The sequence below is a fragment of the Zingiber officinale genome, chromosome 3A (assembly GCF_018446385.1).
Source record: "Zingiber officinale cultivar Zhangliang chromosome 3A, Zo_v1.1, whole genome shotgun sequence".
In the NCBI taxonomy this organism is placed as follows: domain Eukaryota; kingdom Viridiplantae; phylum Streptophyta; class Magnoliopsida; order Zingiberales; family Zingiberaceae; genus Zingiber; species Zingiber officinale.
This window is the reverse complement of record NC_055990.1, coordinates 54,498,195-54,521,136: the sequence shown is the minus strand read 5'-3', so window position 1 is coordinate 54,521,136 and position 22,942 is coordinate 54,498,195. Positions and strand designations below refer to the sequence as shown.

Below are 22,942 nucleotides of genomic sequence, written 5' to 3'. Positions count from 1 at the left end.
TGGACGAGCGAAATTTGCGAAGGCACGCACCAAAGGTATAAAGTGTTTTTCTTTGTAGATCTACTGTAGATCGTTGTTTATAACTCGTACTTGTGTTTTCGAAATTTTTCCTTGCACGGATCCTACGGCTTTGGGTGATTCGGGGTTTCCGCGACGCGAAAAGCGGTTTTCGCGGCCCGAAAAACCCAACAGTGGTATCAGAGCCACGTGCAAGGCTTGTACGAGTTTAATTTTTGGTTTTATGAAAACTAAAGTTTCTGTAATTTTCTGTAAAATTATGTTTTTATAGTTTTTATGGGTAATTTTTCCGTAGAAGCGAAGCACAAGTGTCTCGGCACTTGTAGGCTTCGGCTACCGGAAAGATTTTCCCGAAACGGCTTCGTTTTGCCCCAAATCCATTTGGGACAGCGGGCTTGGGTGCCATTAGATCACAAAGGAGCAACTCACGATGGTTAGATAGTGGGTAGGGGTACTGCCCCTAACCCCGCAAGGGGATTTGCTCCGCGATTGCACACAAAATAGCTAAAAACGAACCCGCCGGGAAGATTTTTCCGAAACGGCAATGTCTCGGCCCAAATCGTTTTGGGACAGCGGGTTTAGGCGCTGTTGGATCGCAAACGAACCCTCGCGATGGTTAGATCGCGGGTAGGGGCGCTGCCCCTGGCCCTGCAAGGGGATCCGTTCCGCGATTGCGCCCGAAACCGCTAAACGTGACCGCCGGGAAATTTTTCTCGTAAAAATTGTAAAAATTATTTTTAAAATTATAGAAAATTATGAAAATATATAATTTTGAATTATATATTAATTTTGTGATAGTCATGGCCCAAAACCCAATATGATTGGATTGTGTTGTAATTCATAATACGGCCTGCGTGCCGTTATGTGTTTGCGCGTGTTGTATGTTTTTATTTTCCCGCGACCTGCGCGTCGTGCCTTTCTCTTATATTCTTGTTGTAAATTAGATTTATACTCGAATGTAACTCGAGTTTCAAATTGTAATGTACAAATTGGAGCGGTGGAGGGTCCACACGAGACGGAGTTCCGAGGCGGGCACAAGCAACACAAGGTGGTCAAAGGGAGGAGCTTGGAGAAGCTGTTGACCCTAGGTTGACCATTCGATCTTCTCATTGGCTTGAGAAGATCGTAGTAGGGCCATGACTAAATCACAAGTATATTAATTAGTTAATTGCTTATGTATATGATGCATGTTTAATAAGTAATTAATTAATTAGTGCCTTACAATTAGATTAGATCTAAGTCGTGCACATGATGCACCCTTGTGATTAGATTAGATCTAAGTCGTGCACAAGATGCATCCTTTTCGATTAGATTAGATCTTGATCGAACCAACTCTAAATGCCTAACCGTGCCGTGATACCTATCACTACCTCGATCACATGTATTGTTGAATCTGCCAAAGCAGAGCAATACATATTATCTTGGTAGGGTTCGGAGGGACAATCTTGGTCCCGCCTATCAACGCATGGGTGAATACAAACTCAATTAGATTGAGTATTCCTAGTTACTCGGTTGGATCGAGTCAACTATAGGCATTCTTCCAATAGTTGGAATGATAGGTCAAAATCACATCTATATTAACTCTCGGGCGTATTAGCCAAAGCTAACTCGAGTTTTAATATAAATGCGGATATTGATTTTATAAACAAGAGTTGCATAGAGATGTAATTGGTAATCGTTACCTACCGATCATACTAAGCCTTGGGCGTATTAGCCAAAGCTAACTCAAGGGTTAGTATGATGTGGATCTTGTCCCACAAGAATTATAGAATTCAGTGGGAGCATCATTTAATTAAAGGCATAATTAAATGATTTTAAAAGAATATGATATTTATTTCTATAAATTTTCTGTTGTAGATAACCATGACGTCGAATACGAACTCTTTCTCCCTGCGTTCTGTCCTTAAGAAGGACAAGCTCAACGGAGCAAATTTCCTGGACTGGTACAGGAACCTGAGAATAGTTCTCACTCAGGAACGTAAACTGTACGTTCTGGAGCAGCCCATCACGCGAGCTGACCGGGATGCTTACAAGAAGCATCAAGATGACGCATTAGATGTGTCCTGTCTTATGCTCGCGACCATGAACTCTGAGCTTCAGAAGCAACATGAGTTGATGAGCGCTTGCGATATGGTTGAACATCTTTGTCACCTATATCAAGGACAAGCAAGGCACTGGAAGAGGAACTCCAAAGAATACCTGGAAGATCTTACGAAGAAGAGAAATAAGATTCCTACTTCAGGTATACATGTTATAGAAGTCAACCTCTCTATTTCTTCATCGTGGGTATTAGATACCGGATGTGCTTCGCACATTTGTACTAATGTACAAGCGCTGAGAAATAGCAGGGCATTGACGAAGGGTGAGATAGACCTACGAGTAGGCAATAGAGCACGGGTTGCTGCTATTGCTGTAGGAACTTATCAGCTATCTCTGCCCTCTGGGCTTGTACTAGATTTAGATGATTGTTGTTATGTGCCTGCTCTTACTAAGAACATAGTTTCAGTTTCTTGTTTAGACAAGAAAGGATACTTTGATGATTGTATGGACTCATAGTTTAGACAAGAAAGGATACTAAGAACATAGTTTCAGTAAGAGCCCTAGAACCAATCATTTGATGATTGTATGGACTCATTGTATCATATTCTTGTATATTAATAAAGGCATTTGTTTGGTTATTATACTTATTTGTATTAATGCCAAATAGACTAAGTATAATAGCGTCCTTGAGTAGAAGGTTCATACCTATATCAATCGATTAGTTGAATCGATAGTGAGATGATATAGGGAACACTACTCTAAATCATTCCTAGTCGAGTATTAACATTCAGGGACAATGTTAATACAATAAGACTAGCATGTAGGTCAGCTCGATGACTTGATCTCACAAGTCATGGATATAGAGATATCAAGCTAACACATGAGTATGCATTAGAGAATATATACTGAATGACCCGCCATGAGAAAGTATCATGGATCGTTATATGAGTGTCATATACTTTCTCATGTGGCTATTAGCATGACTATTAGTCCTTAGACCTGAAGTCACCATGGATCCCTACATAAGGAGTTATGTACTTTGGTTTCGTCAAACGTCACCCGTAACTGGGTGGACTATAAAGGCGATTACTGGGTATGTAACGAATTATGCAGAGGGATGTGAGTGATGTAGATGGGATCTATCCCTCCTATATGACGGGAGTGACATCGATATTCTTGATAGAGTAAGACCACGAAGTGTATGGCCATACCCAAATGAGTCAATATGAGATATTGAGCTCATTTGATTGAGTGAGTCTACTTGGAGTTCAAGATTTAGATTGGTCAGAGGATGACACAGTCTATGCCTCACATTGATCAATCTAGATGTCTAGGATAGAAGGACACTTGTCATATATTGTGAGGAGTCACAATTAATAGTCACAAGGTGATGTTGGATCTCAACATTTCTTGTAACTTGGGTAGCAATGATGTATTGCTAGATGCCGCTCATTGCTTATATTTCTAAAGGAGTTTAGAAACATTGCCAATGTTACAAGAACCTATTGGGTCACACACAAAGAACAAGTGGATGGAGATTGGGTTCATATGATGAACCAATTGGATTGGGTTCATATGATGAACAAATTAGATTCAAATTAGACTTATTGAGTTAGACTCAATTAGATTCAATTGTTGAATGAGTCTAATTTAGATTTGATTCATTGAGTCAATTTATATTAATGAATTGAGATTCATTAAATTAAAATTGACTTGAGTCAAAGGTTGGATTTAACTCAACAAGGAAGACAATTGGTCAAGTTTGACTTGACCAAGTAGAAATTGAAACATCAAGTTTGACTTGATGTATTGCCACATCATAAGGATGAATCATCCTTGCCACATCACCTCCACCTCATGAGGCATGCCACCTCATGGGGGTTACACTCTTCCATGGTTTTAATGTGGCCGGCCACATTAATGGGGAGTTACATTATGTGGCCGGTCACACTAATGGAATAAGGTGGTTTTGATTTTGTGGAGTTATGTGGGCATTTATTCTCTCATCTTCTTCCTTGATTCTTCCTACTCTTCTCTTGTTGTGGCCGTGGGTTCCAAGGGAAGGTGAAGGTGGTTGAGTGAGTTAATCCAAGAAGTCCAAGAAGAAAGGTAATATTTTAGAGGAGTGTATTGTATTCTATTCTTTGTTTTTCCTTTCTTCTTCCATTCCCATCCGAGAGCCCTAGAGAGAGTGCTAGTACACTTGGGGTCTTTCTTCTCCATCCTTTGAGTGTGAGAGACACTCCTTGTTCGTGTGGATATCACTAGAGAAGTATCTACCTTGATACTTTGGAGATCCGACACGTACCTTGGACGAGCGAAATTTGCGAAGGCACGCACCAAAGGTATAAAGTGTTTTTCTTTGTAGATCTACTGTAGATCGTTGTTTATAACTCGTACTTGTGTTTTCGAAATTTTTCCTTGCACGGATCCTACGGCTTTGGGTGATTCGGGGTTTCCGCGACGCGAAAAGCGGTTTTCGCGGCCCAAAAAACCCAACAAATAGCGCTCGTAGCTATTTCGTTCGATTCGTAAAACTATCGGAGTAAAATACGCAACGGAAATGTAAATAAACACAAACATAGAGACACAGTCGTTTACTTCGTTCGGAGCCTAGATCGACTCCTACTCGAAGGCCCGCGATCCTTGATCGCTTTCCGTGGGCAACAACTAAAATATCGTGAATAAGTACAAGGAAATTAGTACAACTGGAAATGAAATAATACCAACAACAAAATAATAACTAAAGCTTCGGGTCGTCGGTGACTGCAACAGCACTTCAGAGTCGTTTCTTGAGCAGCACACAGCAGAAAGAAAGCTTGTAAGTTCTTACTGTTCACTGCTGCTCGAAGACCCCTTATAAAGGGCATCCAAGGCGCCTTGAGAGCCTCCGAAGGCGCCTCCATAGCTCCGAGTCCACCGTGCAGATGAGCGCTGACCATTCTGCACTTATCACCTTGAAGGCGCCTTAAACCTTACCCAAGGCGCCTTCTGCCTTCTTTAAGGCGCCTCCAATGATGTTTCGTAGCCAGCTCAGCTTGTGCACCCGAGGCGCCTCCAAGCTCCATGGAGGCGCCTCGGACACTGTTCATCCGAGGCTTTAGGTTGCTCCTTTGCACCTGCAAGATACGTTAGTCCCAAACACTATCCTGCAGCACAAAGTTAGCACAATAAACATGATAAATAAAGTATAGACAGTCTCCGGACTGTCCGAGTCTGACTTCGGATTTCCATCCGGAAACCCTAGGTCGACCCGACGCCTACTGTTCCCTCTACGGGGAACGCGTCCTCACCTACTCCACTCAGGAGATTTACCTGTTGCCAGTCGATCCTCCAGATCGACTGGACTTTTGCTTCCGGACTTTCTGCTGGACATCCGCTTCCCGGCTAGTCCAGTCTTTCACCTGGTTCGCGACACCAGGACTTTCCACCTAGGGTTACCACCCCCTAGGACTTTTGCCTGAAGCTATCGACCTGCCAAGACTTTCCGCATAGGGTTACCACCCCCTATGACCTAGGGTTACCGCCCCCTAGGGTTTTTCCTTTGCCTAACCGCAGCTAGGACTTTCCTGAAATCCTCAAGTAGACTTGTTAGACTACAAAACATCTTAACTTTGAATTCTTTGCCGTTATCAAAACACGAGTTCGATCGTCGGATGCTTCCCGCACCAACAATCTCCCCCTTTTTGATTATGGCAACTCAAATTCAAAGTTAAGTAAACAAACGAATAGATAGACATTTTTAACACAGGCAAATCTACTAAGTATAGATGAACAAGGTAACTAAAGCAAATTTGCCCTATATGCTCCTCCTTAACTTTGGCTCCCCCTTAGTTTTTAACTTAAATTTTATGTTTACATTTTTTCTACTCTCCCCCTTTGCCATAACTCAAAAAATGGGCAATAATAGGTGTTTTAATGAGTTGTACATGATTTTATTAAGGTTAGCAATGTTCAACAGAGTTTGAAAGTTAAGGTCAATTGGAATAATAGTTTTAAGGTTTTAGGACAAGATTATTCATTTAAGTTCAGTTGGTCCTTAAGTCCAAGCACAAGTCATGTTGATATATTAGGTATCAGAGCCATAAGGAACAAAACATTCTTAACTAAAAAAAATTGAGTATCCTTTACCAACTGTCTAACTTTTAGCTACATGCTGATTGTCTATAGGACAATAGCTTTCACTAGGTTAGTCAAGTTAAGTTATTTTGGTCCAGATAGACTTGACTAGAGCTGGAGAACTTAACTTGATTAATGTTTATTGCATATTTAACGCCCAAACTCATATTGATGCACAGATATAAGCATTCTTGAGTCCAGGCTATACCCTATGCATCTCACACCGTTCTATATTTTTCAAACACAATCAAGGTAAACCTAGGTGTTTGTGAGATGCTCTGGCTTAATTCTAGGGGGACATGATATCTAGGGGGAAAGCTTAGGCTAATTCCAAAATTTTGAACAATCTAACAGAAAGTGGGGTTTTGAAAACTGTTTTTCCTAGAATTTGAAAAACAATAATAGAAATAATGGTAAGATATCTACTCTACCCAACACATTCCTATTTGCCTTCTAAGTCCACTGAACTCGAGTTCATGTAAGGGTATTGTAAAGATGTCAGCTAGGTTTGATTTGGACTCAACATGGTTGAGTGCAATTTCACCTTTAGCTACATGATCCCTTACAAAGTGGTGTTTTACCTCTATATGTTTGGTCCTAGAATGGTGAATAGGATTTTTGGTCAGATTAATCGAGCTGATATTATCAATAAAGATTTTAGTGTTTTTATAGTCTAGTTGATAGTCTTTTAGTGTATGCATCATCCATAACAATTGAGATGCACATTCTCCTAGAGCTATATATTCAGCTTCTGTAGTGGATAAAGCAACACAATGTTGCTTTCTGCTTGACCAACTTACTAGGCACTGACCTAGAATTTGGCAGCTACCACTTGTACTTTTTCTATCTAACTTGCACCCAGCATAGTCTGAATCAGAATATCCATAAAGGTCAAAGGTGCAAGTTCTTGGATACCAAAGTCCTACATTTAGAGTTCCTTTAATATACCTAAGTATTCTTTTAACATATGTTAGATGTGACTCTTTTGCACATGATTGGTATCTTACACACATACCTACTGCAAACAGTATGTCAGGTCGACTTGCAGTTAGATAAAGTAAACTACCTATGGCACTTCTATAATATTTTGGGTCTACAGGTTTTCCTTCAGGGTCAGAGTCAATGTTTATGTTGGTTGCCATTGGAGTATTAATAATTTTTGAATTTTCCATGCTGAATTTTTTGATTAACTCCTTAGCATATTTAGTTTGATAAATGTAGATTCCATCTTTGGTTTGTTTTATTTGTAAGCCTAAGAAAAAGTTGAGTTCTCCGACCATGCTCATTTCAAATTCATTTTCCATTAATTTAACAAATTCCTTCAAAAATTTTGAATTAGTTGAACCAAAGATTATGTCGTCAACATAGATTTGGGCGATAAAGATATCTTTTTCTATAGTTTTTACGAACAAGGTCGGATCGATTTGTCCTTGGTTAAAGTCTTTGAAAATTAAGTAATTAGATAATCTTTCATACCATGCTCTTGGGGCTTGTTTTAGTCCATATAATGCCTTTTTTAATTTAAATACATGGTTAGGATAGTCTATGTCTTCAAACCCTGGAGGTTGGCTTACGTAGACCTCTTCCTTGATAAAACCATTTAAGAAGGCTGACTTGACGTCCATTTGATACAATTTGAACTCTTTATTTGCTGCATAGGCTAATAGCATCCTAATGGACTCGAGTCTAGCTATCGGAGCATAGGTTTCATCATAGTCTAAGCCTTCGACTTGACTAAATCCTTTGGCTACCAGCCTAGCTTTGTTTCTTATTATTTCACCATGATCATCCAACTTGTTCCTAAAAACCCATTTGGTGTCTATTATTGATTTATCTATGGGTATAGGTACAAGGTCCCAGACTTGGTTTCTCTCAAATTGTGCTAATTCTTCTTACATTGCAATGGTCCAGTCTGGGTCAGGAAGGGCTTCATCTATAGTTTTAGGTTCAATTTTGGAAATGAGGGCAATCTGACTAAGGTTTCTATGGGATGATCTAGTTCTGACTCCTAGGTTTAGGTCACCCAGAATTTGGTCAGGTGAGTGAGAAGTACTTACTCTAGTTGGTCTTGGTTGTGGTTCAGGTACTGGTTCTTCTACCTCATTAAGATTAGGTTGGATTTCGTCATCTTCTATAGCTCTTGGATTAATGTCAACATTGTCAATTATATTAGGTAAATTGTTTTCTTCATCAAATATTACATTAGTTGTTTCTTCAACTTTCAAGGTGTGTTGATTGTAAACTCTAAAGGCTCTACTGGTTGAGGAGTATCCTAAAAATATTCCTTGGTTAGACTTGGGTGTAAATTTTCCTAAGTAATCTTTAGTATTTAAAATGTGAACTTTACAACCAAATACTTTTAAATAGTTTAGGTTGGGAATTTTATGATAGTAGAGTTCATACGGTGTTTTATTGTGAGATTTGTTTATTAAAATTCTGTTTTGAATATAATTTGCCATATTTATTGCTTCAGCCCAAAATTGATGACTTAACTTATATTCGTTTAACATTGTCCTAGCGGCTTCTTGTAGTGTTCTATTTTTACGTTCTACTAGTCCATTTTGTTGGGGTGTTCTAGGACATGAAAATTCATGTTGGTATCCATTTATTTTACAAAATTACGTGAACCTATGATCTTCAAATTCTCCCCCGTGATCACTCCTTATTCTTTTAATTTTAGTATCTTTTTCATTTTCAGTTAATTTGCAAAAGTTACTAAATATTTCATATGTTTCATCTTTTGTTTTTAGGAATTTTACCCATGTGTACCTAGAGTAGTCATCAATTATTACTAAGCAATATTGATTCTTGTTGAGTGATTTGGCTCCATGTGAGTCAAATAGGTCAATGTGAAGGAGCTCGAGTATGGTGTTGGTTCTTTCTAGATTGGTTGATTTGTGGGTTGACTTGGTTTGTTTTCCTTTTTGACATGCATCACATATTGAGTTTTCAATGAACTTTAATTTGGGCAAACCTCTGACTAGACCATTGTGACTCATTTTTGAAATGAGTCTAGTGTGAGTGTGACCTAGCCTTCTGTGCCACAGTTGGGTTTCCTCTTGTTGTGTCAAGAGACACTTTATTGAGGACATTGATAAGTCAATCGTGTAGATGTTATTCTTCCTAAGTCCCTTAAGCCTAATTTCAGGGTTTTCTATGTTTTTAACTAAACATCCAGATCTGTCAAAATTGACTAGATATCCACTATCACATAATTGACTTATACTTAGTAAATTAAAGTTAAAATTTTCAACCAATAAGACATTTCGAATAATGAAATCGGAACTAAGTTCAATATTACCTTTTCCGATTACTTTAAGTTTACCGTCGTTGCCGAATGCAACCGATCCTAACTTTTTGTACTTCAGTTTAGTAAACTTCAACTTATCTCCAGTCATATGTCTAGAGCATCCGCTATCCAACATCCATTGATCTAACTCCTACACATGAAGGAGTTTGAGTTGGATTTAAATGGATTTAAAGATGGCTTATTTGAAGTAGACTTCTTAGTTTTCTATTTTACTCAATTATATTTAAAGTAATTCAGCAAATACTTAAACCTATTCTAAAGTTTTGAATTGATATACTTAAATTTTGACAAGAATAATAAAGTTAGTTAACTTTGGAATAATATTAAAGATAGTTTTTTTTTATTTTTTATTTTTTTTATTTTTTTTTATTATTATTCTTTTAAATAATTTTGAAAATAATTTTAAAATTGAAGTTTTTAAAATAATTTTGAAATTTAAGTTTTTTAAAATAATTTTGAAATTTAAGTTTAAAATAATTTTGAAATTTTAGTTTTTGAAAATAATTTTGAAATTTAAGTTTTTGAAAATAATTTTGAAATTTAACTTTTTTTTTTAAATAATTTTGAAATTTAAGTTTAAAATAATTTTGAAATTTTAGTTTTTAAAATAATTTTGAAATTTAAGTTTAAAATAATTTTGAAATTTTAGTTTTTAAAATAATTTTGAAATTTTAGTTTTTAAAATAATTTTGAAATTTAAGTTTAAAATAATTTTGAAATTTTGAAATTTTAGTTTTTAAAATAATTTTGAAATTTTAGTTTTTAAAATAATTTTGAAATTTTAGTTTTTAAAATAATTTTGAAATTTAATTATGGTTGAATTTTTAGGGTAAGGTTTAACTTTGTGTTAGATTCAGGTTTAGCTTTGGGTTCAACAGGTAGGCATTCTTTGGATAGACTTCTGGGCTATGGTGAGTCACAAGGAGCTCATTAAAGTAACCATGCCTTCGAGGTCTTCCAAATAGTCCTACCCATTGAACTTAATACTAATCCTTGGTCTAACTAGTTAGGATCCATTTAAGGGTAGCTTCGGTCAGTTCCACTTGGCCAAATGCACCAGGTCGAAGCCATATCTTCCTAAACATGCGATGCCCAAGCTTCCCTAACGTACTATCATCCAAAGATTTCACCAGTACTGTGGTTCAAGTTAAACTTATCCCGTTTTAATCTGACCTTAATTACCCTGCCGGGTAATCTATTCTTGTTTTACCCATTCCGGGTAAATTAGGTTCAGTTACCCTGTCGGGTAGTTCAGTTAGAGGTGCCAGCTAGTTTGGATCCTCCATCTATTTTCAATTTAATTTTGAATTTTTAATTTAATTTCGAATTTTAAATTTAGATTTTGTAATTTAATTTTGAATTTTTAATTTAAATTCAAATTTTGAATTTAGATTTTTTAATTTAATTTTGAATTTTTTATTTAAATTTGAATTTTTAATTTCGAATTTTGAATTTAGATTTTTAAGATCGTTTTCATATTAGTTTTCCCTGGATCACGGCCTCGATACGGTCTGTCGAGGTAGTATATTTGATCCTTCGGAACCTAGTATTGAAGTCCAACTTGATTGATCAATTTGGACTTGGGGACCCATGCTTGGACTGATTTGCTATTTTGTTTTATTAATGATAAATAAGATCTATATTTCTTTTTACTTTTATATCCCAGTCCAGTTTTGTTGTAGACGGTTCTTTGTGTCCCAAGAATTAGATCCAAATTCTTGGAGCCCAGAGAGAACTTTTCTAAAGTAATTTTTAAATCTTTTAACTGATTTTTCAGATTTGAATTTTCTTTCTCAAGTTGTTGTACTTGAGTTGAATCTTCAATTTGAACTTGATCAGGTAAAGATTTTGAGTTAGTTACTTCTTTAAGAATGGTTACTTCTTTTAAAAGTGACTTAATTTTCAAATTTGACTTAGCTAATTTGCGAAGTAAATAATTGACTAAATTATTAAGTCTAGGAATACTTACAGCGGAGTCTGGCCCTTCGGAAACGGATGCGGATCCGTGGCTTTGCTCGGAGTCGGCTTCTGACTCGCTCTCGGATTCGATGATCTGGTCCCGGGCCATCAATGCGAGTAAACTCGTTTGGTGGAGTTCGTCGTCTTCGTCCTCCGAAGAAGATTCGTCCCAGGTTGCCTTTAGGACTTTCTTTCTTCTTTGCTTCTTGGCTTCCTTTTGGTTGGGGCAGTTTGCCTTGATATGGCCCTTCTGGTTGCACCCGAAACATGTGACTTCGAATTTTACCTTTGATTGAGCCTCCTTAGATTGAACTGCCTTTTTCAGATCTTTCTTGTTGAAGCCCTTCTTCTTCTTGTAGAGTTTCTTTACAAGATTCACAAACTCGCTGGCCAGTTCATCTTCTGAATCTTCTGAATTGGGTTCGTCTTCTGATTCTGATTCAACTTTTCGCCGTCCTCTTGATTCCCGTGTTCGACTCGTTCCTGCAATCAAAGCAATACCTTTCTCGGATGGTTGTGCATTAGTTTGTTCATGGAGTTCAAATTCACTAAATAACTTGTCAAATTTTAAGGACGACAAATCCTTAGAGACTTTGTAGGCATCCACCATTGATGCCCACAATGTACTCCTAGGAAATGAGTTAAGGGCATACCTTATTATATCTCTGTTTTCTACTTTCTGCCCGATTCCATGAAGGGAATTCAAGATATCTTGAATTCGAGCGTGTAAAGAACTTGCCATCTCGCCTTCCTGCATTTTCAAATTATATAGTTTATTAAGTAACAAATCACGCTTACTTACCTTAGTTTCAGAGGTTCCTTCGTGAAGTTCGATCAGTTTCTCCCATAGTTCCTTTGCGGAGGAGAATGGACCGACTCTGTTGAGCTCTTCTTTGGTAAGACCGCATTGGATGGTGTAGGTGGCTTTGGCGTCGGCTTCCACCTTTTTAATAAATGCTGGCTCCCAGTTTTCATAGGATATAGGCTTACCGTCGGTACCAGTTGGTAGTTCCAGTCCTGTTTTGACGATCATCCAGGTGTTGAACTGGATCTTCAGATATATCTCCATTCGCCCCTTCCAATATCCGAAGTCCTCTCCAGAAAATAGTGGGGGACGAACGGTGCTATATCCTTCTTGTTGGGCCATTTAGATCTACGAAAACAGAAACAACAAGATCTATTCCAAGACTAAGTCTTGGATTAGTAATGCGGGAGGAAGGAAAAAAAACAGGCTCAAGTGGTATTGTCCAACTTTGAGCAGAAAATTGATTCGTGAAAAGAAATTAGAATATAGCTATGAGGCTAAATTCTAATCGACTCCGAACAAAACCACGAAAAAAAATTGTCTCAAATAGTGGTTGCACCGATTCAAGATGACCCCGCTCCGATACCAATTGTTGGATCGAGACGCGCTAGAGGGGGGGGTGAATAGCGCTCGTGGCTATTTCGTTCGATTCGTAAAACTATCGGAGTAAAATACGCAGCGAAAATGTAAATAAACACAAACACAGAGACACAGTCGTTTACTTCGTTCGGAGCCTAGATCGACTCCTACTCGAAGGCCCGCGATCCTTGATCGCTTTCCGTGGGCAACAACTAAAATATCGTGAATAAGTACAAGGAAATTAGTACAACTGGAAATGAAAAAATACCGACAACAAAATAATAACTGAAGCTTCGGGTCGTCGGTGACTGCAACAGCACTTCAGAGTCGTTTCTTGAGCAGCACACAGCAGAAGGAAAGCTTGTAAGTTCTTACTGTTCACTGCTGCTCGAAGACCCCTTATAAAGGGCATCCAAGGCGCCTTGAGAGCCTCCGAAGGCGCCTCCATAGCTCCGAGTCCACCGTGCAGATGAGCGCTGACCATTCTACACTTATCACCTTGAAGGCGCCTTAAACCTTACCCAAGGCGCCTTCTGCCTTCTTCAAGGTGCCTCCAATGATGCTTCATAGCCAGCTCAGCTTGTGCACCCGAGGCGCCTCCAAGCTCCATGGAGGCGCCTCGGACACTGTTCATCCGAGGCTTTAGGTTGCTCCTTTGCACCTGCAAGATACGTTAGTCCCAAACACTATCCTGCAGCACAAAGTTAGCACAATAAACATGATAAATAAAGTATAGACAGTCTCCGGACTGTCCGAGTCTGACTTCGGATTTCCATTCGGAAACCCTAGGTCGACCCGACGCCTACTGTTCCCTCTACGGGGAACGCGTCCTCACCTACTCCACTCAGGAGATTTACCTGTTGTCAGTCGATCCTCCAGATCGACTGGACTTTTGCTCAGCACTCGATGCTTCCGGACTTTCTGCTGGACATCCGCTTCCCGGCTAGTCCAGTCTTTCACCTGGTTCGCGACACCAGGACTTTCCACCTAGGGTTACCACCCCCTAGGACTTTTGCCTGAAGCTATCGACCTGCCAAGACTTTCCGCATAGGGTTACCACCCCCTATGACCTAGGGTTACCGCCCCCTAGGGTTTTCCCTTTGCCTAACCGCAGCTAGGACTTTCCTGAAATCCTCAAGTAGACTTGTTAGACTACAAAACATCTTAACTTTGAATTCTTTGCCGTTATCAAAACACGAGTTCGATCGTCGGATGCTTCCCGCACCAACAATAAATTCTCTCTATATATATAGGATTTTATTACCCTAAGGGCCTCATGTCGCATACCTCATGCAAATTCAAAAAAAAAATTTTGCGCTAATGTTATAACTCAATTCTTGAATCCTAAAAATAAAATTATATATATATATATATATATAACATTAGCCTGCACACTCATTCGGTGTATACTCCTGGGTGACTCTCATAACTCTGAACGCCCAGGGGTATATCTATATATACACATAAAAAAAATTATGCTACGAATGAGTCTGTGTGAACAAATCCACGCTGAACATGAATTTTTTTTTTTTGTTTTATTTTTTGTAAGTTTTTAGTTATGCTAATAAGATTTTGCCTTTAGGATTTAGAAGTTGAGTTATAATATTAAGCATGCAAAAATTTTCAAATCAAAATTTTTTCGAGTGTGTATGAGATATGCGACATAAGGTTCTTAGGAAAAGAAAAATCATATATATATATATATATATATGCTAACGTCCAACAGGACCCCAACTGGTGTAAAAGAAAGTTATGCGATTAATCGATAAGTAATTCAGTTCAATTAATTTCGAAATTTTTTTTTTTAATGAAAACATCAATTATTTCAATTAAATTAAAAGTTAGAATTCGATTAAATCAAATAATTCGAATTCAATTCATGATTTCCAACAATAGATGGATGGAAATGCAAATCGAACGGATGCTTTGTAATTGATGGTTTGATTCAACTGTATGGTAGTCAATTGACGATGGAAAAATTAATTTGGTCTATTTAGTTTTTTTTTTTTTTTTTTTTTGAAAGGTTGGATTGGTAAAAAAACAAAGAAAAAGTTCAATTTGTCTGATTTCAATTAAATCGGTCCGTTGACATGGAGTGCTTAGGTGGTAAAGTAACACAACCGCTGCACACTCCCAGACAAAGACAAATGGAGATATTATTATCACAGCGACGATGATAATTGATGTGGCGGAGGCAATAGGGGCACATGGTAGGCTCAAGGACTTAATCAACGCATTTAGGTCGAATCTGTTAATTGGCTCAGGACTTGATTAATGCATTAAAGTCGAATTAGTCAATTCACAATCAACTGACTTATGGTCGAGTCCGACTTAAGTTAATCTGAGTCATGTCCAAATAGCAAGACCTAGGATTGGGCTCAGATCAAATCGCTCTCAAGGGTGCATGCACCCTTTGATAAAGAGGAAAGAGGTGCATTCTTTAAGTACCCTTGGCCTCTCTCCTAAATCTTTTTCAATCTTTTTAGTCACCGTCGTCGTCAAAGATTTTCACCACCAGAGTCCTAAAAGGACTATGATGCTAGATGAGCCAATCTGATGCGCATCTACATCCTAAAAGGACTCGGTTGCAAACATATTGAGGAGTCCGTCTATCGATCATTTGACCTTGGCAGGATGAATGATGGAGATGATGATGATGGTGGTGAAGAAAAAGAAAAAGAAAAAGAAAAAAAAGTTATATATTATTGCTTAGGTTAGTAAAATCCATGTCTGCCATGTACTTGAAAAAGGGCCGTGCGTCTCCTTCCAAAGTGCGTGACCCACCCCAGGTTAAACACATCCAATCGCGCGGAGGAGGACTGCTCAGTTTCCAGTACGCACACTGATGAGGTCAAACTGGTGGGTCGATAATTGTGTTGGAATCCTGGAGTTGCTAATAAAATGCGAATACGACAACGTACCTGAAAGGATTGCTTGGATTATATAAAATTCACATGTTTTTAGACTTTAGTGAAAAGATCAACTGGTAGAATTGGATTATTAAATTAATACTATTTCTTTCAATCTAAAATTCCACCGTCGTCTAATAATATTTCCCCGTGCAGAGACGTACGTGCTTTCATCGCTTGGCACGAGCTGCAGTCTTTGTCTTGGCGGTCAAGTTTAAATTTTCCTGTCTCGTTGGCCTTCTATTAAAATAAGATGCTTGTCGCTCCTATTTAACTTCTTATTAAATAAAAGTACAAAGAGTACAAAATAGTTACTTTTTTTTCCCCTCGGCTATACAAGTAATTTATATTTTGTTAATTATAGTGTTAAATTGGTACATCAAGTGTACTTTATCGTGCCAAAATAAAGATTAAAAATCAAGCTTCGTACAATGGACATCTTGGATCAAGTGAGGAGCTTTGAATCAAATTTGAATATGGACTCAAAGATTCTATCAATGTATTATATTGATTGTTGCTCTCAGGTAATGGTATACTGATAAGACGTCTTTTTATATTTAAGGATCGAAATTCAACTTTAACGAATTAATGGATAAATTATTCTTACTAGGCTCGGCAGTTGACTTAAGAATATTAAATTGATTGACGGTTCACTGTGAATGTTTTCCGATTTGTCTTGTTGGTTGATGAAAAATTTTCTTGGATTAAACTGATCACCTCTAAAATTAGTAGAGGTAAGCTTGATACATGGAAAATATATTGTATTGATTGTTATATTGTGTAATTTTGGATTTATTATGGGTAGAATTGATTATATTAATAGGATTTAAATTTTAAGTATAATTTATTATTTATGAAGTTTTATCATAGCCTGAGTGTTTAATAGGCCGTTTTGAATTTAGAATGGATTCCTAATGATTGAAGGGTTAAATCAACAAGTTCAAAATGAGCTATAAGATAACAGCTCTGATCAATCAAATAACCTCTTTCGTCGATCAAACAATGTAAACATATCTGGTCGACTAAAGTAAAGTAGGGAGGCAACTGCATGCTTGCACAAATTGGTGATCTAAGTCCTCCCAACAAAACATCACTCCGATCAAGAAGCAAAGCATGATATGATTGTCTATTTTAATACCATCTATTTAGGCTAGAGTAAGTGTGGTTTCACATTTTAACAACCATAGCTATGCAATGCATCCGAACGAACTTCAGGAGATTATAATTTTTAACTCAGGTTGAATTATAAGACACATAATATATTAAATCTAAGCACATTCAAAAATTTTCAATTGATTAGAGGGTGTAACTGATAACAACCCAGTCATAAACCTAACAAATGTCATTTAAATTTATTCTAAAGCTTCTACTAAGTTAGTCCTTTTTGTTGATGTTATTTTCATCTTTTTTTAAGACAATTTAAATATTTATTTAGTTGATATTAGAGTATTATTTTTGCATTGGTAGTATTTTGAGACGATTTAAATATTTGTTTAGTTAATATTAGGGTATTATTTTGTTTTGGATTAATATTTTCGTAAACCTATTGACGGCTCTCTACGTTTGACAATCTTTTATGGTTTCCTCTATTAAAATTAATCAATAGGATAATCGTTCTTCTATCCGGCGTCACATAGCGGGCAGTTAACGTAAAGTAATTTATATGGAGAAGTTGAGATTACATAATCAGTGTACACTAAGCTAAAGATCTGGATACGACATTTAGCTTGATGCCATGCTTGAAATTGAGCACAATGCCGTATTGAAACTCCAAGGGGGATTCCATCAGAGGGGAGTGTCTAAAAACATAATGGCGGTAAAGGTGTATGACACTCAATTTGATCTCTTGAAGTGAAAACTTCTTCCCAATGCACGCCCTCGGTCCAATTCCGAACGGAATGTGCGCATACGGATGCCTTCGTTTTTCTTCATCGCCGTCGGGGTCGAATCTCTCCGGCCGAAACAAGTGGGGCTCAGGGAAGCACTTTGGATCATTGGCCAGCACTCCAGGTGCCAACCAAACCCATGCACCCTGTGTTCCCAAAGTCACAAACCCACTCGTTACATTATTATACCCCTTTGAAACAACTAATTTGAAATTAAATCGAATGAGGAAATGAACTGATTCATACCTTTGGGAGGAGGTAGCCTCCAATTTCGATATCCTGAGACGTTTCTCTTGCTATAAGTGGTGACACTGTGTAAAATCTCATGGCCTCTTTAATCACCTGTGATCAAAGGATGGAGTTTTGTGAAATCTACTGATCACCAATTAATAATGTACAACATCAGTAATCATATGAAGAACATATATAACATGAAAACCTGATCAAGGTAGGGAAACTTGTGCTGAAGATCATCAGCACTTGGAAGCAGAGTTGGAGGCCCGAAGCCATCGATTTCCTGGAGTAGCTTTTGCTCCACTGCCGGATGCTTGGCGACCAGGTAAACGATGGAAGACAAGGTGAAGGAAGTGGTGGCTGAGCCAGCAAGGAGGTGCTCGTACGTGAGAGCACTGATGTAATCAGACGTGAAGAGGCTCCTTGATGCTCCTCCATCTCTATCCCTGGCATTCAATATGGCTGACAAGAAGTCCTTGGAGCCCCTGTCCTTCTCAGAGGCCCGTTTGGACACTATCTCCCCAACTCTCTTGCTCAGCTTCGCGTTGGTCTGCTCCATCTTCCGGTCCGCCGTCCCCGGAATCCTCTTCAGGAGTTGCCTCCATGGCTCTTGGAGCACTGGCAAAATGAGTCCGAGGATGATGGAGAAGGAGCCTGAGAGATCCATCTTGAGGGAGGTGGTGGAGTAAATGTGCTGTCTGATGAACTCGGAGACTTGAGCATCTTTGCTGCTCCGGTCAGCCGGCGCTGTGAGGCCAAAGTCGACACCAAAGGCAGCTTCCCCGATCACGTCAGTAGCAAGTTTGAGGGACAGACTGGAAAAGTCGACGCCTTGTTGTTCATTTTCATTTTCTGAAGAGAGCCGTTGTGCTGCACAGGCAATGTAAGATTGCATGGTGGGGATCAAGCTGGCTAAGTGACTGGGTTGGTACAGGGAGATTATAGTGTTTCTCATTGCAGACCACCTTGAATCCCTAAATAAATGATTTAGGGTGAAAATCAAAATGCGCCCCATAAATCATCAAAAGGCAACGCGTCTCTTTACCAAAAAACAAAAAGCATTAAAAGAGCATTCCATGAAAAATCTTATTGCTAGAATACCCCTTATTTTTACGGTATTATGATAATTATCAGTAGCTGTTATAATATATAAAAATTACTAAACACTTATTATAATGCATAGAAACTATCGAGTAGTTTAATATTAAATTATTCCTTGCTTTCAATACTATTGTAGCAACTAGTCCTAGCTGTTAGGACGTGTAAAAGTTACTCTATAATTATTATAATGTGTAGAAACTATCAAGTAGTTGCTATAACTATTTTAAAATGATTTTAATTAATTTAAAATGATTTTATTGAAGTTTAAATAATTTTGATCATACTAGTTAAATCAAAATCTAGATATAATTAAATTTTAAATTCTAAAATCAGTTACCGGTGGTTGTTACAACAGCGTTGGATAAGGGATACTCTAAATAAAATTTCTCATAGAACACCTTTTCATTTCCATAATTTGAAACGCCCTTTTAGTTTTTGACCAATAATTTTCTTAGAAGCTAAGCATTGCGTTTTGAGAATTTCTTTGATAGGTTTGCGAATAGGGTTTTACTTGGTAAAAAATAGACCCTTTTGGTGTAGAGGTGATCCTGAGATTGGAGAGGGCAAGCTTCTGTTGGAGATGCTTTTGAACTTTTTAATTCCAACCTCTTTGCAAAGTTCTGGATCAGCAACGACTATTATAGGTTGTCTCCCCATATGAAACCTGAGACCAATTGAACTTGCTTGTTCATTGTACGTAAACTCATGGAAGAAGAACAATCCACAAACCTAAAGATTGGGCCATAAGTCTTGGCGAGAACACCAAACACATCTGGTCCGTGCTTTGCAAGCAAGGGGAGGTGGCCGACGAGCGGGATCACCGGCGGCCCCGGCACTTTCCTCACTCCCCAATACGGTGCGTAGAGGTACACGAAGGAGCCGATCAGTAAGGCCACCACAATGAAGAGGGAACCTTTTCCGGCCTCCGGCCATCCAAGTCCGAGGCTCATGTCCATGACCTCTCTACTCTTATTGTGGACAAATCAAGAACTTGACGATGGATGATTATATACTGCACACTCTTCTTGTTAGCGGAGCAATCCTCAACATGCAATTTCCAAACATCGATGATGGTGTTTGATGAATTTGTTGAAAGGTCTTCTAACTAATGGCACGATTGGAGATAGCAGACAAGGACGAGATGCGCAGCATGACTTGACTGGGGATGGAATTTCCACCCACTTGCCTTTCCTCCAAAGATCCTTTCAGGACCGTTCTTTGTGAAGTGGGTTATGCTCTGTGTCGCCTAGTGGAAGGAATAGCAGCAGCCTGAGATAACCATCAAATCTTTTCTTTCAATTCATTTTGATCATCCACAATGCCTAAGCAACAGTTTGTTGATCTATTATGCAATTGAAAACAAGTAGATTGATAGTGATCTCCTCATATATCACAAATATATACACCCACATACAATAGCAAGAACCACACCCCTTTCCCTGGCTTCGACATAAAGCTAGGCTTTTTTTGCAAGTCCCTGGATCCTTAATTGAATAAGAAACAGGGAGTTTCTCTGAATCCATAGCAATGCATTGCTTAGAATTATGGTAGTTTAGGGTTTCTATTTACAATGGATGAGGAGGTGAATATCAACTCCAAGGAGAATGCTAATACGCGGGCCTTCCATCATTGTCAAGGTTAAGGCCGTGAAGGTCTCTGAGTGTAGATTCGTAGTCCATAGCTCGATGCCTGCCGGCTGATGAATATTTGGGGTCTGTCAATATAGCTTGGGAACCTCGCTGTGCTGAAACTTTAGTAAAGACTGCAGGGCTTGCTTCTTTTGTGCGGGTATGTGATATATTTGAGTCGCTGCTCGGCATTACATCACGGTTGCTAGAAGCCAAGGCTCGGCTTGAAGACCCACCTGACCGCCTCACAAATGCTGAGCTCGATGGCTGCAAAGGTTGAGAAATATCACCGTGAGGGATAGATGAAAATTAAATTGTGCTTTATTTCTGTTTTTTTTTCTGGTCATAAATACTGACAGAATCGCAGCAACTAATTCTAAATCATGAACCTCTCTAAGAGAATATGCAATTAAATTCATCATCATGAAATCATTGAGATGCGATACATAATAACATAGATCATCATGATTGAGATGGCAATGTTATGATAAAAATTTAACAAGGATTACTCTATAAAAGACCACGGCAATTTCCAAAGGGCACACTTCAAGTTTGGTTTTGCCCAAAAGGGACATCCAAGTTTCATTCTTCTCAAAAGGCACACTTGATTTCAATTGTACCCCTATGACAATTAATGACTTTTCCTCCCCACTTCCACTCTCATTTGCCTACAACATTTAATCTCCTCTTTCCTCTCTCTTAATTTCCCTCTAAAATTCATTTAAACTTTAATCAGCATTCTAAATTTATTTTTTTTAATTTAATTTTAAAACTTCAAAAAAATAAAAAAAATATAAAAAAATAATAAAACATCAAAAATATTTTTTCTATCTTCTATTTTTAATATCTAATTATAAAAATAATAAAATAAAATTAATAAAGCTAATTTTATTAATAAAAATAGTAATAAAATAAAATAAAAATTACTTTGGTGACATAGTTGTGCTGGTTTTCGAAGATCAGCACCACAATGTCATGAAAGTTCAAATCATTTTAAGAACTATTGGGAGAGCCTTAAAACAATAAATAATGGTTTATTTGGCCTTAAGTTCACCTAATAAACACATCGGAGTTCGAAGGAGTCCGATCAGAACTTCGGTCTTCGTAGTTACATCAATGGATTTTTTTTATAAAAACTTGAAATGAGATGAAAGAGTGTAAAAGGGAGATGTGGTGAGAAATCCTGGTCCTGAGTCTCCTACACGAAGTTATAGACCTGTGTCAATTGGAACAAATTCTGAAACTTTCTAAACCTTCTAAGCAATGATGAGACTCTTTTACGATGATAAAGGAGGGCACCCTTCGACTCTACAGAATGACAGAAACTTACAGGAGTTGGAATGAGTTTGATCATAGCTCTCTAAGTGCATCAGATCTAGATGATTTGGATTTATGAATTTTTGTAATGAGATGGAAGTCTAGTGTGTAGAAGGTAGATATGATGAGAAATCTTGGTTTTGAGTTTCCTACATGAAGTTATAGGTCTGTGTCAACACAAAGTCTGAAACTTTCTAAACCTTCTGAGCAATGCTGAAAATATTTTACGATGACAACGGAGGACCTTGGACTCTAGGGGGCTGTAGAAACCTACAGGAGTTGGAATGAGTCCGATCAGAGTTCTCTAAGTCCATCAATAAGTTTTTACCAAATCTCATTAATGGACATCTAGGAAGACTTAGAGTTCTAAAATTTTACAATGAGATGGAAATACATATATGTTGTCTAATCCTAGTTTTAATACATGTAGGTGAAGTTATGATCACGTGCCAACTAGTGCTGGTTTTTGAAAAACGGCACAACTAGATCTTCAGAAACCAACACCATAGTGTTGGTCAGAACCAACATCGTCACAATATTTTGACAAAATAGCATCATCTTAGTTGCTAGTTTAATATAATAATTTTCTTTTCATTATTATTCTGATTTTCAATGTGAAAAGATTAAGTGGTAATGACATAAATCCATGGTGACACTGTAGATGAGTGTCAGTTATAAGTATTCCTTTTTTCTGTTTGCTTTTTTTAGAAACAGATATACCTCTCATATTTTTTAACAACTAGAGAAATTGACTGCATTTCTCCGTTTCTTGCCTGATTTAATGCAAAGATTTTCCATTTTTAATGTTTTTATTTGGTGCTTTAACCTGGAAAAGACTTCTCCAAATCTCTAAGTTTCACATAAACACTTAAAAAATTTAACAGAATATATTGTCAATACCAATAGTTGTTGTGGTCAAATTTAGAAAGAAATGAGTGTCTAATACTTATATCAATGTAATACTTATCTCTAAGTCCATACATTTTTATATTGATACTAGATTAACTTGTCATATTCAAATAAAACTCCACATTATA

At 37.8% G+C, this 22,942-nt stretch overlaps 2 protein-coding genes across 6 annotated transcripts in view; both read right to left on the bottom strand.

Annotated features, from left to right (window-relative positions):
• Positions 1-17,383: 17,383 nt before the first annotated feature.
• On the bottom strand, positions 17,384-20,021 carry LOC122051904 (cytochrome P450 711A1-like). 2 transcript variants are annotated; one of them, XM_042613231.1, is made up of 5 exons: positions 19,690-20,011; positions 19,472-19,624; positions 18,065-18,833; positions 17,872-17,967; positions 17,384-17,771 (listed from the first exon to the last, which is right to left on the bottom strand). In XM_042613231.1, exons 1-5 carry the CDS (start codon positions 19,914-19,916, stop codon positions 17,436-17,438), a joined length of 1,581 nt encoding a protein of 526 aa, XP_042469165.1. In that variant the 5' UTR covers positions 19,917-20,011; the 3' UTR covers positions 17,384-17,435. The 2 variants fall into 2 exon arrangements, with proteins under 2 accessions (XP_042469165.1, XP_042469166.1); XM_042613232.1 differs by lacking the exon at positions 19,472-19,624 and having other exon boundaries at positions 19,690-20,021.
• Positions 20,022-20,279: 258 nt separating this feature from the next.
• The window catches only part of LOC122051905 (casein kinase 1-like protein 1), a 30,638-nt gene continuing 27,975 nt past the window's right edge, over positions 20,280-22,942 (bottom strand). For all 4 annotated transcript variants that reach the window (XM_042613235.1, XM_042613234.1, XM_042613233.1 and 1 more), the window contains one exon: positions 20,280-20,855. In XM_042613235.1, coding sequence (XP_042469169.1) covers positions 20,568-20,855 — 288 coding nt within the window. In that variant the 3' untranslated portion in view covers positions 20,280-20,567. The remainder of the gene's footprint in view (positions 20,856-22,942) is intronic.

Bases quoted from the DNA above. Each gene is read 5' to 3' on its own strand.
- LOC122051904 (XM_042613231.1), bottom strand. From the start codon at position 19,916: ATGGACATGAGCCTCGGACTTGGATGGCCGGAGGCCGGAAAAGGTTCC. The intron at 19,625-19,689 runs GTTTGTGGATTG...AATTGGTCTCAG, and splicing joins ACTTATGGCCCAATCTTTAG to GTTTCATATGGGGAGACAAC. The intron at 17,772-17,871 runs GTATGAATCAGT...TTGGGAACACAG, and splicing joins GAGGCTACCTCCTCCCAAAG to GGTGCATGGGTTTGGTTGGC.